Source organism: Mustela nigripes, chromosome 4 (assembly GCF_022355385.1).
Source record: "Mustela nigripes isolate SB6536 chromosome 4, MUSNIG.SB6536, whole genome shotgun sequence".
NCBI lineage: Eukaryota > Metazoa > Chordata > Mammalia > Carnivora > Mustelidae > Mustela > Mustela nigripes.
This window is the reverse complement of record NC_081560.1, coordinates 32067252-32083381: the sequence shown is the minus strand read 5'-3', so window position 1 is coordinate 32083381 and position 16130 is coordinate 32067252. Positions and strand designations below refer to the sequence as shown.

The window sequence follows — 16130 nt, the reverse complement described above, 5'->3', positions numbered from 1 at the left end:
TCCCGGGCGCCTGGGTGGCTCAGTGGGTTAAGCCGCTGCCTTCGGCTCAGGTCATGATCTCAGGGTCCTGGGATCGAGTCCCGCATCGGGCTCTCTGCTTGGCAGGGAGCCTGCTTCCCTCTCTCTCTCTCTCTCTCTGCCTGCCTCTCCATCTACTTGTGATTTCTCTCTGTCAAATAAATAAATAAATCTTTAAAAAAAAAAAAAAAAAAAAAAAAAAAAAAACAAATATCTTCTCCCATTCTGTCATTGTCTTTTTAATTTTGTTGATTTTTATTTTGATGGAGTCCAAATAGTTTATTTTTGCTTTTGTTTCCCTTGCCTCAAGAGTCATATCCAGAAATAAGTTGCTATAGCTGATGTCAAAGAATTTACTGCCTATGTTCTCTTCTAGGATTTTTATGGTTTTAGATCTCACATTTGGGTCTTTAATCCATTTTGAATTTACTTTTGTGTATGGTGTAAGAAAGTGATTCTGTTTCATTCTTCTGCGTGTTGTCTTCTACCTTTCTCAGCACCATTTGTTGAACAGTCTGGTTTTTTTGTGTTGTTTGTTTGTTTGTTTGTTTTTTGTTTTACCATTGGATATTCTTTCCTACTTTGTTGAAGATTAACCACATAGTTGTGGGTCCATTTCTGAGTTTTCTATTCTGTTCCATTGATCTATGTGTCCGTTTATGTGCCAGTACTGTACTGTCTTGATGATTACAACTTTGTAATAGAGCTTGAAGTCTGGAATTGTGGTGCCTCCAGCTTTGCTTTTCTTTTTCAAGGTTGCTTTAGCTAGTAAGGGTTTTTGTGGTTCCATACAAGTTTTAGGATTGTTTATTCTAACTCTGTAAAAAAGAAAAAATGCTATTGGTATTTTGATAAGGGTTGTGTTAAAAGTGTAGTATTCTCTAAGTAGTATAGACATTTTAATGGTATTTTTTTCTTCCAATCCATGAGCATGGGATGTCTTTCACTTTCTTTGTGTCATCTTCTCTTTCTTTCTTCAGTATTATGTAGTTTTCAGAGTAGAGGTTTTTCACTGCTTTGGTTAGATTTATTCCTAGGTATCTTATTATTTTTGGTACAGTTGTAAATGGTATTGATTCCTTAATTTCTCTTCCTACTGTTTTATTTTTGGTATATAGAAATGCAGCATATTTTTGTACATTTGTTTTGTATCCTGTAGCTGACCTGAATTCGTGTTTCAGTTCTAGAAATTTAGCAAATAGTCTTGCAGGTTTTCTATTTAGAGTATTATGTCATATGCAAATATTGGAAGTTTTACTGCTTCCTTACCAATCCAGATGCCTTTTATTTCTTTTTGTTGTCTGATTAAATTTGTGATATGACTTTAAAGCAAAATCACTTCTTCTTATTGAACTTGCCATCTCCCATACCTCACCTACACGAGGCATATTCAGATTACTTATAAAAGCTTTACTGTCGTGATTGAAAAATCATGGCATGTGATGAATATATTTGTATAGCATGGGCTGATTCAAAAATGGAGGGATGCATATTAAATTTCACAAGATTTTTAAATAAAACTTCATTTGGTATTTGACCAAAATTAACTAAATTCATTTGTTTGTTAGATCAACTAAATAGGTTTATTCATTCATCTGCCTTCTCTCTCTCCCTTTTCCTCTCTTTCTTCCTTCTTTCCACCCATCCCTTCTCCCACCCACCCATCCATCTAATCCATATCCTATTTGTCCATTCATTCATCCTTCCGTCTACCTGACCCTCAGTCAATCCAAACAACCATTTATTGAGTACTTCATGTGCACCCACAATGGCAGATGCTGAGAAGTCAGTGGGAAACATGTAGACTACCCTCTTCTTATTGAGCTTCAATCCTTAGGGCTAACACGAGTAATAATCAAGAAAAAGTAAATACAGTAATCACTGCTTCTGATTAGCTGTGTGAGGAACATCAAAAGGGTGTTGTGTATAACTTTTGGCTTATCTGATTTTCTCAGTTGTCTCAGAGAATAAACATTTGTAAAAGGTTCATTACAGAGCTCTTATGAACAAGACATGGTACCATTATTATTTGCCAACTTATTCCAAAGGCCTAGTTTATTACCAGATTCCTAACAAGTATTCAATAAGCTATTATTATCATGGGGTTGTTGGAAGCTCTAAAGCTTTCGCTGTGGTCCATGAACTTGTTCTGGTTTATAACCTGTTAGTGGTCTCTGATAAGTATAAGAACTGAGAGTAAGCATGTTGAAATTCATTTTTATTATCTTTTATTTTAAAGTACTGATATGCAGTGGATCAGAAACTAAAAATAACCAAATCAAAATGAAACTGTCCTTTGCCACAGATAGTGTAAAAAGCATTACTCTAAAAGACCACTGGCTCAGCTGTTCTGTAAAAAAAAATCTAAATGATAAAAGAGAAACAGAAGTCATGGAAGGGAAAGGAAGTAAACATTTATTCAGTGCTACTAAATGTTGGGCCATATTTCAGTGTTCAGTTAATGACTGCTACAATGTTCTGCCCACTCAAAGCATCTTCGTCCAAGTGCTGGATGTGAATCCACATGGAATACAGAGGTGGGGCCCCTGTGGGCTCCCTGTAGCACCTGCTCTCCCCTAGCAACGCATGGCATTGTCCCTTCTATTCTGTGTTCTTAACAGTCTTTTGGAAACAAGAATAGTTTTTTTTTCTTCTTCTTCTTTTCCTTAATATCTCTTGTTTCTCCAAGTTCTCTTCCTTCCAGGCAGGGTAGATGTAAGAATTTGATTTGACAACTGTCCAAGTACTTATCCACAAAATGGCAAGGCTTGGCCTGCCTTCTCTGGGAACACAGAGCTCACGGAAGATTTTCTTGTTTGTTGTCAGGCCTAAACTGGTACTTAATTTATTATGGACAGTATCTGAATGTTAGAACTCTTTCAGATTCATTAATTTTCAAGCTCATATTCATGTTAGGAACAAGATCAAGCTATATAGGTTCCTGCTTTTGGTTTTAGGCTGTCCTTAGAGATGATATGCATTGAGACACTGTATCTTTGTTTTCCTTGATGCAGAATGGTTATTTTTAACCTATATGCCATTAGTAAAGTTCAGCGATAAATGAAGGCTCCAGGGTTATGAGTCCAGTTCCTTATGGCCACTTTCCGTATTCCTCTCCAGGGTTGCTTTGCTCCAGGTCACTACTGGACAGAATTGGGAGTGTTACAGAAAGGTTTGAATGAATAAGTTGAAATCTTCCCCTGGTGACATTAAAAACAAAAACACAGTTCCAATGTTTTTTTAGTGAATTATAATATCAGATTATATTTCTTGCATGGTATCTGTATGTCACAGGAGTGATTCTGTCACTCTTATTTTCTAGGTGGGCCTCTTGGGAAGAACTGGATCAGGGAAAAGTACTTTGTTATCTGCTTTTTTGAGACTGCTGAACACTGAGGGAGAAATCCAAATAGATGGTGTGTCTTGGGATTCGATAACTTTGCAAGAGTGGAGGAAAGCCTTTGGAGTGATCCCACAGGTAAATCAGAAAGACTCAGTAAAAAAAAAAAAAAAAAAAAAAAAGGAAGAAGAAGACTATATTTTTTACCATTATTTGACACTTAAGAAAAAAAAATCTTTGTTATTTATTGCTATCTTTTATTCTGCAATGCAGTGTTTTCGTAGGGAAAAAGGAAACTATCTCTAAAAGTTTGGAACTCTCTGCCATACAGTGATTGAACTATTAATAGTTTTGACAGCCTTTCCCAGAAGACACGATCCACATGGAAGCATGGCACTTTTGTTTTTTTTGTTTGTTTGTTTTTCTTTTTTAATTTATTTGACAGGCAGAGATCACAGCAGAGAGGCAGGCAGAGCCAGCGAGAGGAAGGAAAGCAGGCTCTCTGCTGAGCAGAGAGCCGTCGGGCTAGATCCCAGGACCCTGAGATCATGACCTGAGCCAAAGGCAGTGGCTTTAGCCCACTGAGCCACCAAGGCACCCTGGCACTTTTGTTTTTAATCAGTGTTTTCTCCCCTCCTTCAGTGGTCTGAGCTCCAACTTAGCAATCCCAGCAGGTTGAGAAATGCTTTGCAAGATGTAAATGATGCTGCTGAAATAAGAAACAGTTGGAAGCATGAAGTAGTGGAATTGAAAATAGAAAGTATAATGATTGTTTTTTGTTCTTTGGATAAAATGAAGCATGTCAGATTAATCTGTAGCTTTTTTTTTTTTTTTTTTTTTTTTTTTAATGTCACTCTTTGATTCCGGTCACAAAGGATCACTAGCTTCCCTGGCTTAGTAGCATTCTCTCTGTGTCATTGCAGAGGAGGATTTCTTATATATGAGAGAAATAGCAGTTTCAGTTTAAAATGATCTCAGTGGAAACCAAGGAATGTCATTCCTAGAGCCAAATCTGAAAGGCACGTGTTGGATTCCTACTGACATTTGCTTGCTTCTCTGTGGGCATAGACCCTGCTTTAGTAATCACATTGCTCCCTTTGTACTGATGGGCCAAGTTCCATCAGCACTTTCTAACAATTCTCTACATTTAACACAAAATTCAAATGCCAGGAACATCTCCAGATAGATGGACTATAAATCTAGCCTGAGAAAAAAGCTTGCATTTCTTGACAGATTACCTTAGTGGAGCATTTGCTTTTTTTCACCTAATGAGGCACTAAATATTGTAGCTGCTAGATTGATGCTTTTAATTTTTTTGTCTAGACTTTGCTATATTGCCAGAAGCTTAATCCTGGTCGAACTCTTGAAAAACAGTATTGTTTTTCAGAAAGAAAAAAAGGATTGTCAGAGGGTCTAAAGATAAAGAAACACTGGGAATACAAGTATCCCGAGGAGATAGCCTTAGGCAAAATAACAATGTTGAAGAACACAGAATAGAGTCTGGTTGTCCGGTTGTCCAAGACGCGTTGCTATTCATTTGACTCTAAGTTTCCCGGTCCCATTTTTAACAGCAGTAGTGAAGCTTTCAGTTTTGTTGTTGTTGTTTTGTTGTTCTTGTTATTCATAGAGGTCTATGTATTAGTATAAATACTGCTCTAAAAAATATTAAATTTTACTGGGGATCCTTTAGTTTATCTGCCGTGTGATAGATTTTTTAAAAATTATGTGTTTTATTTAAGAAATCTAAGTATACAAGACCTAAAGGAAAACTGAATGAACCAGTTATGAAAATTCTTTATCTTCTCTTTCTGCTGAAGTGAATCTTCCAAACTTGCTTTTATTTCGTTTTCCCTCTCTGTGGCTTCAAGCTTTTTTTTTTTTTTTTTTTTTAAAGATTTTATTTATTTATCAGAGGTGGGTGGGGAGAGAGTGAGCACAGGCAGAGAGAATGGCAAGGCAGAGGCAGAGGGAGAAGCAGGCTCCCTGCCGAGCAAGGAGCCCAATGTGGGACTCGATCCCAGGACGCTGGGATCATGACCTGAGCCGAAGGCAGCTGCTTAACCAACTGAGCCACCCAGGCGTCCCATGCTTTATAAAATTATACAAACTAAACAAGAAATACTTTGCGATATGCCTTCAAAAATGTGTGATCAAGCTAAAACTGGTGCATCTCATTTAACATTTTTATGACCCAGGCCTCTGGGACTGTCTTCTAGTATCACAGGGATATCTGAAGACAGAATGTCCTACTTTTTCTACAGTGGGCTTGAGAACATTAAGTGAATGACTGAGAAAGAGAGAGGGCAAACTCCTCATGTCTTTTTAATATCCTAACTAGGAGATGCTTTTATTTTCCTAACTTTCCTTTAGAAGTTCAAATTAAGTGATTTTTTTTTTCTTTGCCTGGAGTTTGATCTTAAAAAAAAAGAAGAAGAAGAAGAAGAAAAGGAAGAAAGGGTAAAAAAAAAAATCCAAGAAGAACTGTTATTGTTTGCTTTTCTATCTTGCTTCCTTCCATCTTGCTGACCTTGCAAGGGCATCTCTGACTTGGAAACATCAGATACCTCTGGGTCAAATAGTCACTTGTTTTGAGACATATGAAACAGGAACAAACGTTAGACAAAAAACTTTCTCTCCATCATAGTGATTCTGAGAAATCAGCTGTAGAATCACAAGATGTTATTAGTTTTGACAGATTCTTGCTTTGTGTGTGTGTGTGTGTGTGAGTGTGTGTGTGTGTTTGTGTTTGTGTGCACACACTATAGCTAAAAAGCAATGTTGGAGAACTCACCAGCCTAGAGAAAAGGGTACTGTGTATGTTTCAAGGTGGGGCCTTCTTTAATTTGGCTCACTTCACTTGTGAGCTCTGTCTGATGGCATGAAGGGGAGACAGTGTGCTCTCCAGTCAGAGCCCCATTGCCTTAGGCAATTTGAATATCAAGACTTGAAATTGTTTATTAGCCTTGAACTTTGTAGAGTACTTTATTCTTGAAAGACAAGAAAATGATTTTTAAACGTACTTGTAAAACTTCAATTAGGACTTTGAAAGGCTGCAAGCTGTTTCAAGTAAATGATCAGTTATACCTGCAATGAGACCTTATGACCTGAAAATAATCCATGCCCACATACGACTGTCTGCCAGAGTTAGAACGTCTTTTGCTGTGAAGGGTATTAAATAGGGCCAAAACATGTATCTCTAGATTTGAGAAATGGAATTGGGAGTGCAGCAGTTCCCATTCAGCATAATAACAATTAATAATTAAATAATTAGTGTAAAACTCCTATAAGCTTAAAATTATAGCATACTATAACTCTATATGCTATAGATTCTATAGTTATGTGAAAGATATTGAGGTCCGAATCCTACCTATGAGCCTCCAATGAGAAGTTCAAAATTGAAGTCAGAGACGAAAAGAAGAAACCAAAGTGAAAAACCAAAGATAGTTAATTAGATATAGTTAAGAGTCAAAGAAGGCACCTGTTCAAGGGGTGCTGTGGGTACTTCTGAGGCTGAGGACAGCCGGAAGCCCTATTGTTGCTGCTTCCACCAGCTCACTTTCACTGTATCCTTCCTTTTCTCCTCCCACTGCTAGGAACAAATTAGATACAGGCAGTTTCACAGAGAAGGTGGTAGTTAAGGTGGTTCATAATGGGCCATAACATTTGCAGGTTTTAGAAAGTTGGGGGCAGGGTGTGGTGGAAAGGATAATCCAGGATCCCAGACAGACAGGGATATTATGAACAAGTACAGAGAAGGAGATTAGAAAAAGTTGGGGTACAAAAGGCAGGAGAGGCCACTTGTTAGGGAGTGTTAGGGAAGAGGGAAAGACTTGTTAAGTACTGACATGGGTCTGTGAGGAAGGAATGGACTCTTCCTGAGCCAGGAAGAGCAGAGTGAAGGGGTGGCGGAAGTGCCTGCTGCTGACAGCAGTGTGTAGAGGACCGGCTTCTGAGAAGGAGCTTGAGAGGCAGGTGATGGGCTGAGAAACTCTCCAGCTGTGATGTGGTGAGATCTTGGACTATAGCAAAGACCATGGTGGGGAGGGGGGTGCCAAATTCAAATGAATAGAGAAGTAGTGTTTGGTTGGCTCAGTGGTTAGTGCAGTGGGGGTTCTTTATCTCAGAGTGGTGACTTTGAGCCCCATGTTGCAGGTGGAGTTTGCTTAGGAAAAAAAGGGAGAAGAGAAAAATAGCTAGTATAGATAGTAGTATGACACAACTTTATTTATGAGCTGAAAAACTTGAAAATTTTAATAATTTGGTCAGATCTGGAAATCATTTTTTAAAATGCTATCTCTAATAAGTGTATACTGGAAAGTTGTAGAATAAAAGGTTTTGACACATTAAATGACTTTACAGGAGCCAGATATTTGAACATCCAACATGCAGTCATTTACATATATGTAAATAATATGTACCTTAACATTATAAAATTAGTCTCTACCCAAATCTGAAACATTTCTAATATTATTCACCTTGTTCTCATTAATAGGTATTCTTAAAAGCCAAACAACTTATTTTTAGACATTCTATAATGCAATCTTAGAATCTTGATTTGTTCAAATTGAATAGATTTTTGTTGTATAGATTCAGCTTACAATAAAATTTTATAGACATTGCGAGAAGGTAAGCTCATAGCCACTCTGCTGCTTATAAGCATTGGGGCCACATTTTAATAGAGCTTTACATGATATATGCATATATATATTTCCCTTCTCGCCAAAGCAAAATATTTCTCCCACTAATTTAATTGATGCTGTATTCAATCACCATGGAAGCCAAATTGCTTTTTGTTTCATTTGACATCCAAGGCTAAAGCCTACTGCCTGCTGTAGTGGGATATGAGCCCCTTTGAGGTATGTGAGCACCCCACGTAGGCCTGGCGGGCTCCATGGAGTTGAGGAGTGGAGGAATCAGCTCCAGGAAAGAGATTAGTCAGCCAGTGAACAATGGTGCTCTCTTCATTCTTCCTGGAGTCCCAAGAATTGCTCTTTGTGCTATACATCCATGACATTAAATAAATATCAAATATTTGCACATCCTCATTTTCCTATTGGTGAGTAGGTTCTTAAAAGAGAGGAGCATTGTGATTTTTCATTTCAGCCGTATTTTTTTGCTGTCTAATCCATCTGACTGTGTCACCTTGGCCAAGCCACATAACTTCTCAGGGCCTTGGCTGTTTCATTTGTAAACCTGGGGAAAGGCCGTAGGTCACCTGCAAGGACCTCTCTAAGATGCCTTTGTGGAAACCTCATGCAGTTTAGAAAACAGAACCAAGACATTGGCTGGCACCTCCAAAAGGAAGAGATGCTATTTATAAGACAGGAATGAAATGTGTAGTTAATTGTATGAAATTTAATTCTAACTGAACTGGTCCATTCAGTTCATTTTTTAAAAAATAAAATGAAAGCATTACTTTAATGCTAGACAATAAACTATAAACAAAAGACCTACAGAATTTCTGGGTAGTCTCAAATCCACTACATCTAAGACTTTTGGATGTCCAGTTTCCACATCTGTCTCCTTCACAATTTTGAATATGTATCTATTTTAAATAAAATGAGCATATAACATACTGACAACCACTTGGTAAATCTTTTGTATAAATGATTAAGCTGTCACGAGATAAAGTTAGGTATACCATTTCCAACAATGACAGAAAAATCAAAGTTTTAATGGGTAGTTACTATTATTCTTTTAAAGACTGGCCATGGGAAGAATGTACAGGCTGAGATTCGTAAGCGGGATGAAGGAATCTATAAAGAAACTGAAGAAGTGAAAGAAAGCCATGTGGATGGGGTGAAAAGGGGAGAGGACAGAGCAGGATGCTGAATGAGCCAGAAGTAGTAGAAGGGGCTAAATCAGGTAGGTCTGCAGGCCATCTGAAGGACTTTACATTTTGCCTGGAGTATAATGGAAAACCAAAGGTTAATGATAATCCAGTTTAGATATGTAGCAATTGCTTTGGTTGCTAAATAAAAATAGACTGGAAGGGAAGCAAGAGAGAAAAGGAAGAAATCAATTAGAAGGTTCTTGCAGTGTTCCAGAGCACAATATTGGTGTTTTGAACTCTTTAGTGGCAGTAGGGATGGAGAAATAACTGGATTTGGGATATATTTGAGGGGAAAATGCACAGTACTGATGACTAATTCCATTTGGGAGGACCAGGGAGAAAGAAGTCACGGATGACCCCAAAGTTTCTGGATTGAGGAAGTGAAGTTGCCATACACTTAACAAAATGGGAAAGCCTATAGGTAGAGTAGGTTTGAGAAGAAAGGTGCCATTTCTCCCATTTGACAGTGAGAACACAGAGGCTCAAAGAGCGTGGGTTCCTATCCGTAGAGTTGCATTGTTACAGCATCTTTGCAAGTCACATTACCTTTAATCACTTCTGTGGCGGCTTTGTTGTCGTGATACCTTTGGCCTCCACCCACGGCCCTCCAGAATAATGACATTATTCCATTTGGCCAAATTAAAATCTCCTAGTGTTCTCTTCCACTGGATGTATAAATATCCTTGAAGGTTACAAAGACATTGTAACCTGTATAAAAACCCTTCATCTCTGGTTCTGCCTAGGTAGAGGAAGCAAGCCTCTTCCTTCAAGGTGCAGGAACTGAGCCTGTTGCCAGGGAATGGCTAGTGATACTGACACAAGGCTATGCTGCTGAGCAATGATCGGCTCTTTATGGACCCATTGGGCTGCTTCTGCCCAACCTTTAATCATTCCCGAGTCCCAGATCAGGAATAAAAACTGATCTGCCTAGGACTTGAGACATTTCATTGTGGTAATAAGGAGCACATATTTGGAAACAAATACCCTTGGGTTTGAATTCTAACTCTATGATCTACTAGCTAAGTGATGTCGGAAAAGTCTCTTAAGTCTCCCAACTTCAATTTCTTTGTGGGCCATAAAGGGTTTATTTTGTTAGGCTGATTGGAAGATGAAAAGAGATAATACATGTTAAGAACCTTACCTAGCCTATGGCAAATCTATCATAAAACGAAGCTCTGTATTCTGTCTCCTTGGTTCCCAATGGATATCTCCAAAGCGTGTCATGCATTGTCTGATATTTGGTAAACCTCACAATGGTTATTTCCTGTCTTTCTCAGTAATGCAAGAAACCTTTTATATAAAGAACTATAACATTTAAGAAAATGTAAAAAACTATAAAAAGCAAAATTCCCTTGGTAAGCCTTTGAACTTTAGGTACTAAATAAACCCCATTGCTTAAATAATGAATTGACTCGAGTTTTCAGAGCCACTTCTTATTTTATTCTTCATTTATCAGAATTCCCTGATAATGCTCTTTGTCTGTCTGCTCTCCTTAGCTTATTTGGACATTACTTTCATTTCCTGGGAAGCTAGGAGGAAGACACACAAATATATCCATTGTCTTATGAGTTATATATTCATCCCTTATATCCACTTCTGTAAAGCAGTATAAGTGCCCCCAAAGGAAGTTTTTTGTTTTTTTTTTTTTAAGAGAGAGCAAATGCAGGAGCACAAGTGGGTAGTGGAATGGGGGTGGGGGGCTAGGGAGAAGGAGAGAGAATCTTAAGAGGCTCCCTGCTCATGACCCTGAGTTCATGACCTGAGCCAAAACCAAGAGTCAGACACTTAACCAACTGAGCCACCCAGGTGCCCCAGGAAGATGATTTTGATGCAGGTTAAGAAATACCAGCATCAGTCTTCTTCTTCCTTCTGCAGATGGTTCCTGAGATATTTGGTGCAGTGTTGTTCTTTAAGCCTTAAACTGTGCACTGGAGAATGAGGTCTTTAATGTGACCCTCTTTGAACTTGACTGCCACGGTGAGGATACTCTTGTTCTATCCAAGAGGTGCAGATACCCACCTGTCTTGTGCAGTTCCTTTTAGATGAAATGGATGCTGAGCTTTCTCTCTCAGTATATGGCAGCTTGTGAAAACGAAGACTTAAAAAGTGTAGTTCTTAATTCTCTACTGGATATTAATCAAAGGCAAAAGAAAAAAGGCAAAGAAAATATTATTCTGAGTGTTAACATCAAAAGTATTTTTCAGTTCACCCGTATGCACAAAAAGAGGACTAAATATTAGTATTGTGACATCAGCACTTCTCAGTGAGACAGTGATTTTCTTTTAAAACATTTTCTTTAGCCCCCAGGTAGCCCTGAGTAGACAGTGATATGTCAAGGAGAGTGACTCAGGGGGGTAATTGTGCATTTCTCCTGGCAGGACATTAGATGGTCATTTTGTCCCCTCAGCCGGTTCCACCACATCTGGTTCGTGATCTCACTTAGACAAAGACTCAACTTCCATTTTTGCACTGATTCCTAAGTTGTGGCTTTCTCTTGGCTGTGCAAGTCAAGGTGTGCCTTGGTTTACAGACCAGATGAACATGTGTGCTTAAAGAAACTGTACATTCAAACAATCTCAAAATCCTTTAAGAAGCTAGATTTATCAAAGGAATCCAAGGAACATATGTGAACAAGATAGTAAATTGGGATGAGATAAGTGTTTGTTAGGGGCTTCTTATGTAGCTGTAATGTTTTATTTCTTTAAAGAAGACACAAAGCAACTATGATAAAATTTTAAAATTTAAGAAAACCAGGAGTGCCTAGGTGGTAGAGTCACTTAAGCGTCTGACTCCTGGTTTGGCTCAGGTCATGATCTCAGGGTCCTGAAATCGAACCCCATGTTGGGCTCTGTGCTCAGCATGGAGTCTGCTTTGAACTCTCTCCCTCTGCCCCTCCTGTCTGCATGCTCTCTCTCTCTTTCAAGTAAATACGTAAATCTTAAAAATAAAATTTAAGAAAAGTAGATGGTAAGTATATGGACACGTGATTTTAAAGTATTTTTTTCTGCTTCAAGTATTTTTGCAATAAAATAGTGGAAACGTACAAAGATGTTTATGTTATTTATACTTTCCTCTTTTGTTTCTTTATTGCTCTAGAAAGTATTTATATTCTCTGGAACATTTAGAAAAAACTTGGATCCCTATGGACAGTGGAATGATCAAGAAATATGGAAGGTTGCAGATGAGGTAAGGATGCCTACTAAATTAATTTTGAAAGAGGTAGCTCGTACACACGCAGGAGTGGTTGTCATAGCTAAGATAGTTTTACATGCTAACCTTTAGGCTTGTAGGTATGTGTATAACTTTCGAGTGGAAAACACTAATATACCTGGAGCCCCCAGTACTTTGCACTAGGCCTCCCTCTTCCTCTGTGGTGAGTCCCCCACTCTCAGACCCCAGAGGTAGCACTGCATTGACCTGCTTCCCTACCAGTGTACGTCAGTGAAACAATAGACTGGGAGAGACCCAGTCACCCTACAGGGCACCAGAATTATTTGGGATTCTAAGTATCATCTCTCCACATCTTCTCATCCACCCTCTTCTGGTTCTGAAGCTTTCCTAGCATGAGGAGAGGCCTTAGCCTAACATGATGTACTTCTCTAGGAAGCATGAGTTCAGAAATGATGATCCTTCTAGAGCACCTGCAAATGGCCGCAGCCTTCTCTGGAAGTCACCAGGAGTCAGTTGCTTTAAGGGGATGTGGCTATGAGTCTTTCTAGGCAAAAAGTCACATGACCTAGTTGTGGCGTACACCATCCCTTAAGGTCAGTAGGGCCATATTAGGAATATATGGATTAAAATGGAATTGAAATTCCTAAATAATAAATCCCCTGTATTTACCCACTAGGCGGTTATAAACATAAACTGTTCTATTAAGCTTGAGGCTTACATCCAAAGCCCTGGTTGGTAGCAGACTGTAATTATGAGCCTCAAGAACACTGAGATTCAAAGGTCTTCTTAGAGAACAACTTTATTTCACTATTTCCCATAGTTTTGGTCTTTATTATAGCCCAATTCTGTTTATCCCAAATGTTCTTCCCTTTTGTGCTTCCCTTTGGACTGGGTCTTGCCAGGAGCTTTGACAGCCTTGTGAGTGTTAAACACTTACCCACTGAGTGCCCAACCTTAATGTGCCCCTCATAAAATACAGTTAGATTAACTATTTTTATTATCAAAGTTTCCTTATTACCCAACAAACAGGGATTTTAAAGAAAACATTAACTAAATTGCAAGTGGCTCATTTGAAGATCTTTTGATGTGACTTCAGAGAATGAGCTATAGGAACACGATGTGGTGGGACAGAAACTGCGGAAGAAGACATTAGGCTTTATAAAATCTGCAACTGTTGCCAAGTCACAATAAAATTTATAGGAATCAGGATCATAAAAACAATCTAAAATTTTAGAAAACATGGTTAAAATTTTAACATTGCTGTAGTGCGTAAATTTTACCTGTCTGTATTTACATTTGATCAACCCTTATTTAAGTCTTTTTTACTGATTTAAAAAAAAATACTTTGCTACTCATAAACCAAGATGATGCTGTCCTTACATTCATGTCATGTGCTTTGAATACTAATGATTACTTTATATTGAGGAGGCCCAAACATAGCATACAAATAAGCAAGGGTTCAGAGGAGCTGAGAAGCAGAAAATCATTGGTTTAAAAGTTACAAGTCCTGGGCTTTTGTCCACATGGTTGATCATATAATTTATCCAAACAGGAACATTTTGGGGTGTGTCAGTTTCTAAACTGGACAGGATACTGGGCAAAAAGCATAAACCAGTACTGTCTGGGGCAAACCAGGACACATGGCATCTCATCTAGTCCTCGCTGTGACCTTGTTGTGACTTGTTTCAATACAGGAAAATGAACTGAGTAACAGGTTAGCCAAACACCTGAATCTTATCTCAACAGCACCTCCTTCATGATTCAGTTTTCCACCAAATGAAAATCACAAGTGCACATGATGACAACACCAGGCCAAGAAACACTTTATTCCTACCTTGCATTTGGCCACATACTCCAGTGTGAAACTTTATTCTTGCTGATCTGGACGAGATTTTGTGAAGCCATGAGGATCATGCCTAGTTACTAGTTCTAAGGCTTAGAAGCAAAGCTGGCATAAATAGCTTCCTTACTCTTTGTGCCCTAGGCCCACACCTTCGTCCTGGCACACTGAGACTCATCGTTCTTGGATGAATTTAAAGCAAGCGCAAAGGAGGGCAAAAGGGTTTCTGTCTGAGACCTCACACTGAGATGGTCTAATTTTCCCATCCCCAAATGCCTCCGAGCCAGATAACTTCTCCCCAGGGGCACTGACTTTATCAGCTGTGTAGACCAAAAAGAATTTCAAGAGACTGAATCCTAAGAGAGGGGAAAAAAAAAAAATAGACCCCTATCATAATTGATAAAGTTGCTGTAACTTTCCTGACTTACACATATAATGGGCAAGAACAGTGCCTGGTGAATAATAGGTGTTAGCTGACTGTTGGCTATCTGATCCTATTTTCACCTAGCCATCTCTTAAAGGTTGGTGTTTGCCCGTATAGAAGTCCTATTTTACTCCTTCTTCCTGGAACATTTCATGCAACCTCTTGGCTCTAATACCACGATGCTGTGACTCCCAAATCTGCCTATCAGTTCCCTACCTGACATCTTAGAGTGGTCAAGCACCTTGTTTCCATAGTAAATTTTTCAGCCCCAGTGCACACAGCCATCCTGTCTTACTAATTTAGAAAATAGCATCAGCACCTCCCAGGTGCCCAAAGCCAAGACCTGGGACTTATTCTTAACTCCCAATTTCTTCACCTCTCTCCACTTATCAAGTCCTATTAATACCATCTCCTGCAAATATCTAGAATTTTTCCATTCCCATCTGATAACACTACTAACTCTCAAATGGATGTTTGAAATAGCCTCCTAACTGGTTTCCCTCTCATTGGCTTCCTACAATTCAGTCTGCTCTTTGTATCTCTGGTGATCTGTCTTAACCCTATCTGATTGCTTGTTTCTCCCCTTCCTAGGGTTATCATCCTTTAAATGAAATCCTCCCTGCTTGAGGCGGCTTCCAAGGTCCTTCATGATTTGATCTTTGCTTGCCTCTCTAAACTCATGCCCCAGCCTCCCCCTGCTTACCATGATCCAGTTCCTCTAAAGTACCATGTGCTCTCTCACCTCCCGACGTTTTTTCTCATGCTGTTCTCTGCACCTGGGAAACCCTGCCAGCCCTTCACACCTGCTTCTCCTCATCATTCAGGTCTCTTTTTACATATTCCTTCTTCCAACACCAACACCCTGCAGTCCTGAGGAGGAGCCCCTCCTCACTGTGCCCTGTACCCTCAGCTCTTTCATAACATTCCTTGCGTGGGATAGACTCACCTCTTAACTTGTTCATGTTCCCCGTTGGATTGGAAGTCCCTTGAGGACAGGGATTTCTGTCCCATTCACTGCAGTATTTCCAGTACCTACAGTAGGGTTGGACTGTGGATGGAGGTCAGTAAATATTGGTTGATTGAATAAATACATAAATGGCTTAATTCATTTTTTAAATGAATGATTTGATTCATTTGTTTATTCACAACTGATTCACCTATGATATATCACAAAGACAACCTTGTGATTGGTATACGGCAGATGTTGCCATTAGTAATGAGCCTTCTGAGCCTTGAGCAGTTTGAGGGGCTTGGTGGATGCAGGAACAGCTCTCTCTGCCTGCTTGGACTTCAGGTTCACAGGCTCTTACTGAAGTGAGCTTTCTTAGTCCATGGTTGGAGCCGCACATCTGTTAGTTTTAGAATGAAAGCTTTTTTTGGTAATTGTTTGCTTTCTCGATACCTTTAACGTAGTTCTCTTCCTAACACATGGATAGTCAGGTAAGTTATTTTAAGGAGCAAGCTAAGTAGGAGACACAGTGGCCTTTTAACTTGAAAATCTGCC

The 16130-nt window shown here is 39.0% G+C and overlaps 1 protein-coding gene across 1 annotated transcript in view; it reads left to right on the top strand.

The window, feature by feature from the left end:
• Positions 1 to 16130, top strand: part of CFTR (CF transmembrane conductance regulator) — a 168373-nt gene that overhangs the window by 143722 nt on the left and 8521 nt on the right. Inside the window, exons 23-24 of the mRNA XM_059396522.1 lie at positions 3341 to 3496; positions 12288 to 12377. Coding sequence (XP_059252505.1) covers positions 3341 to 3496; positions 12288 to 12377 — 246 coding nt within the window. The remainder of the gene's footprint in view (positions 1 to 3340; positions 3497 to 12287; positions 12378 to 16130) is intronic.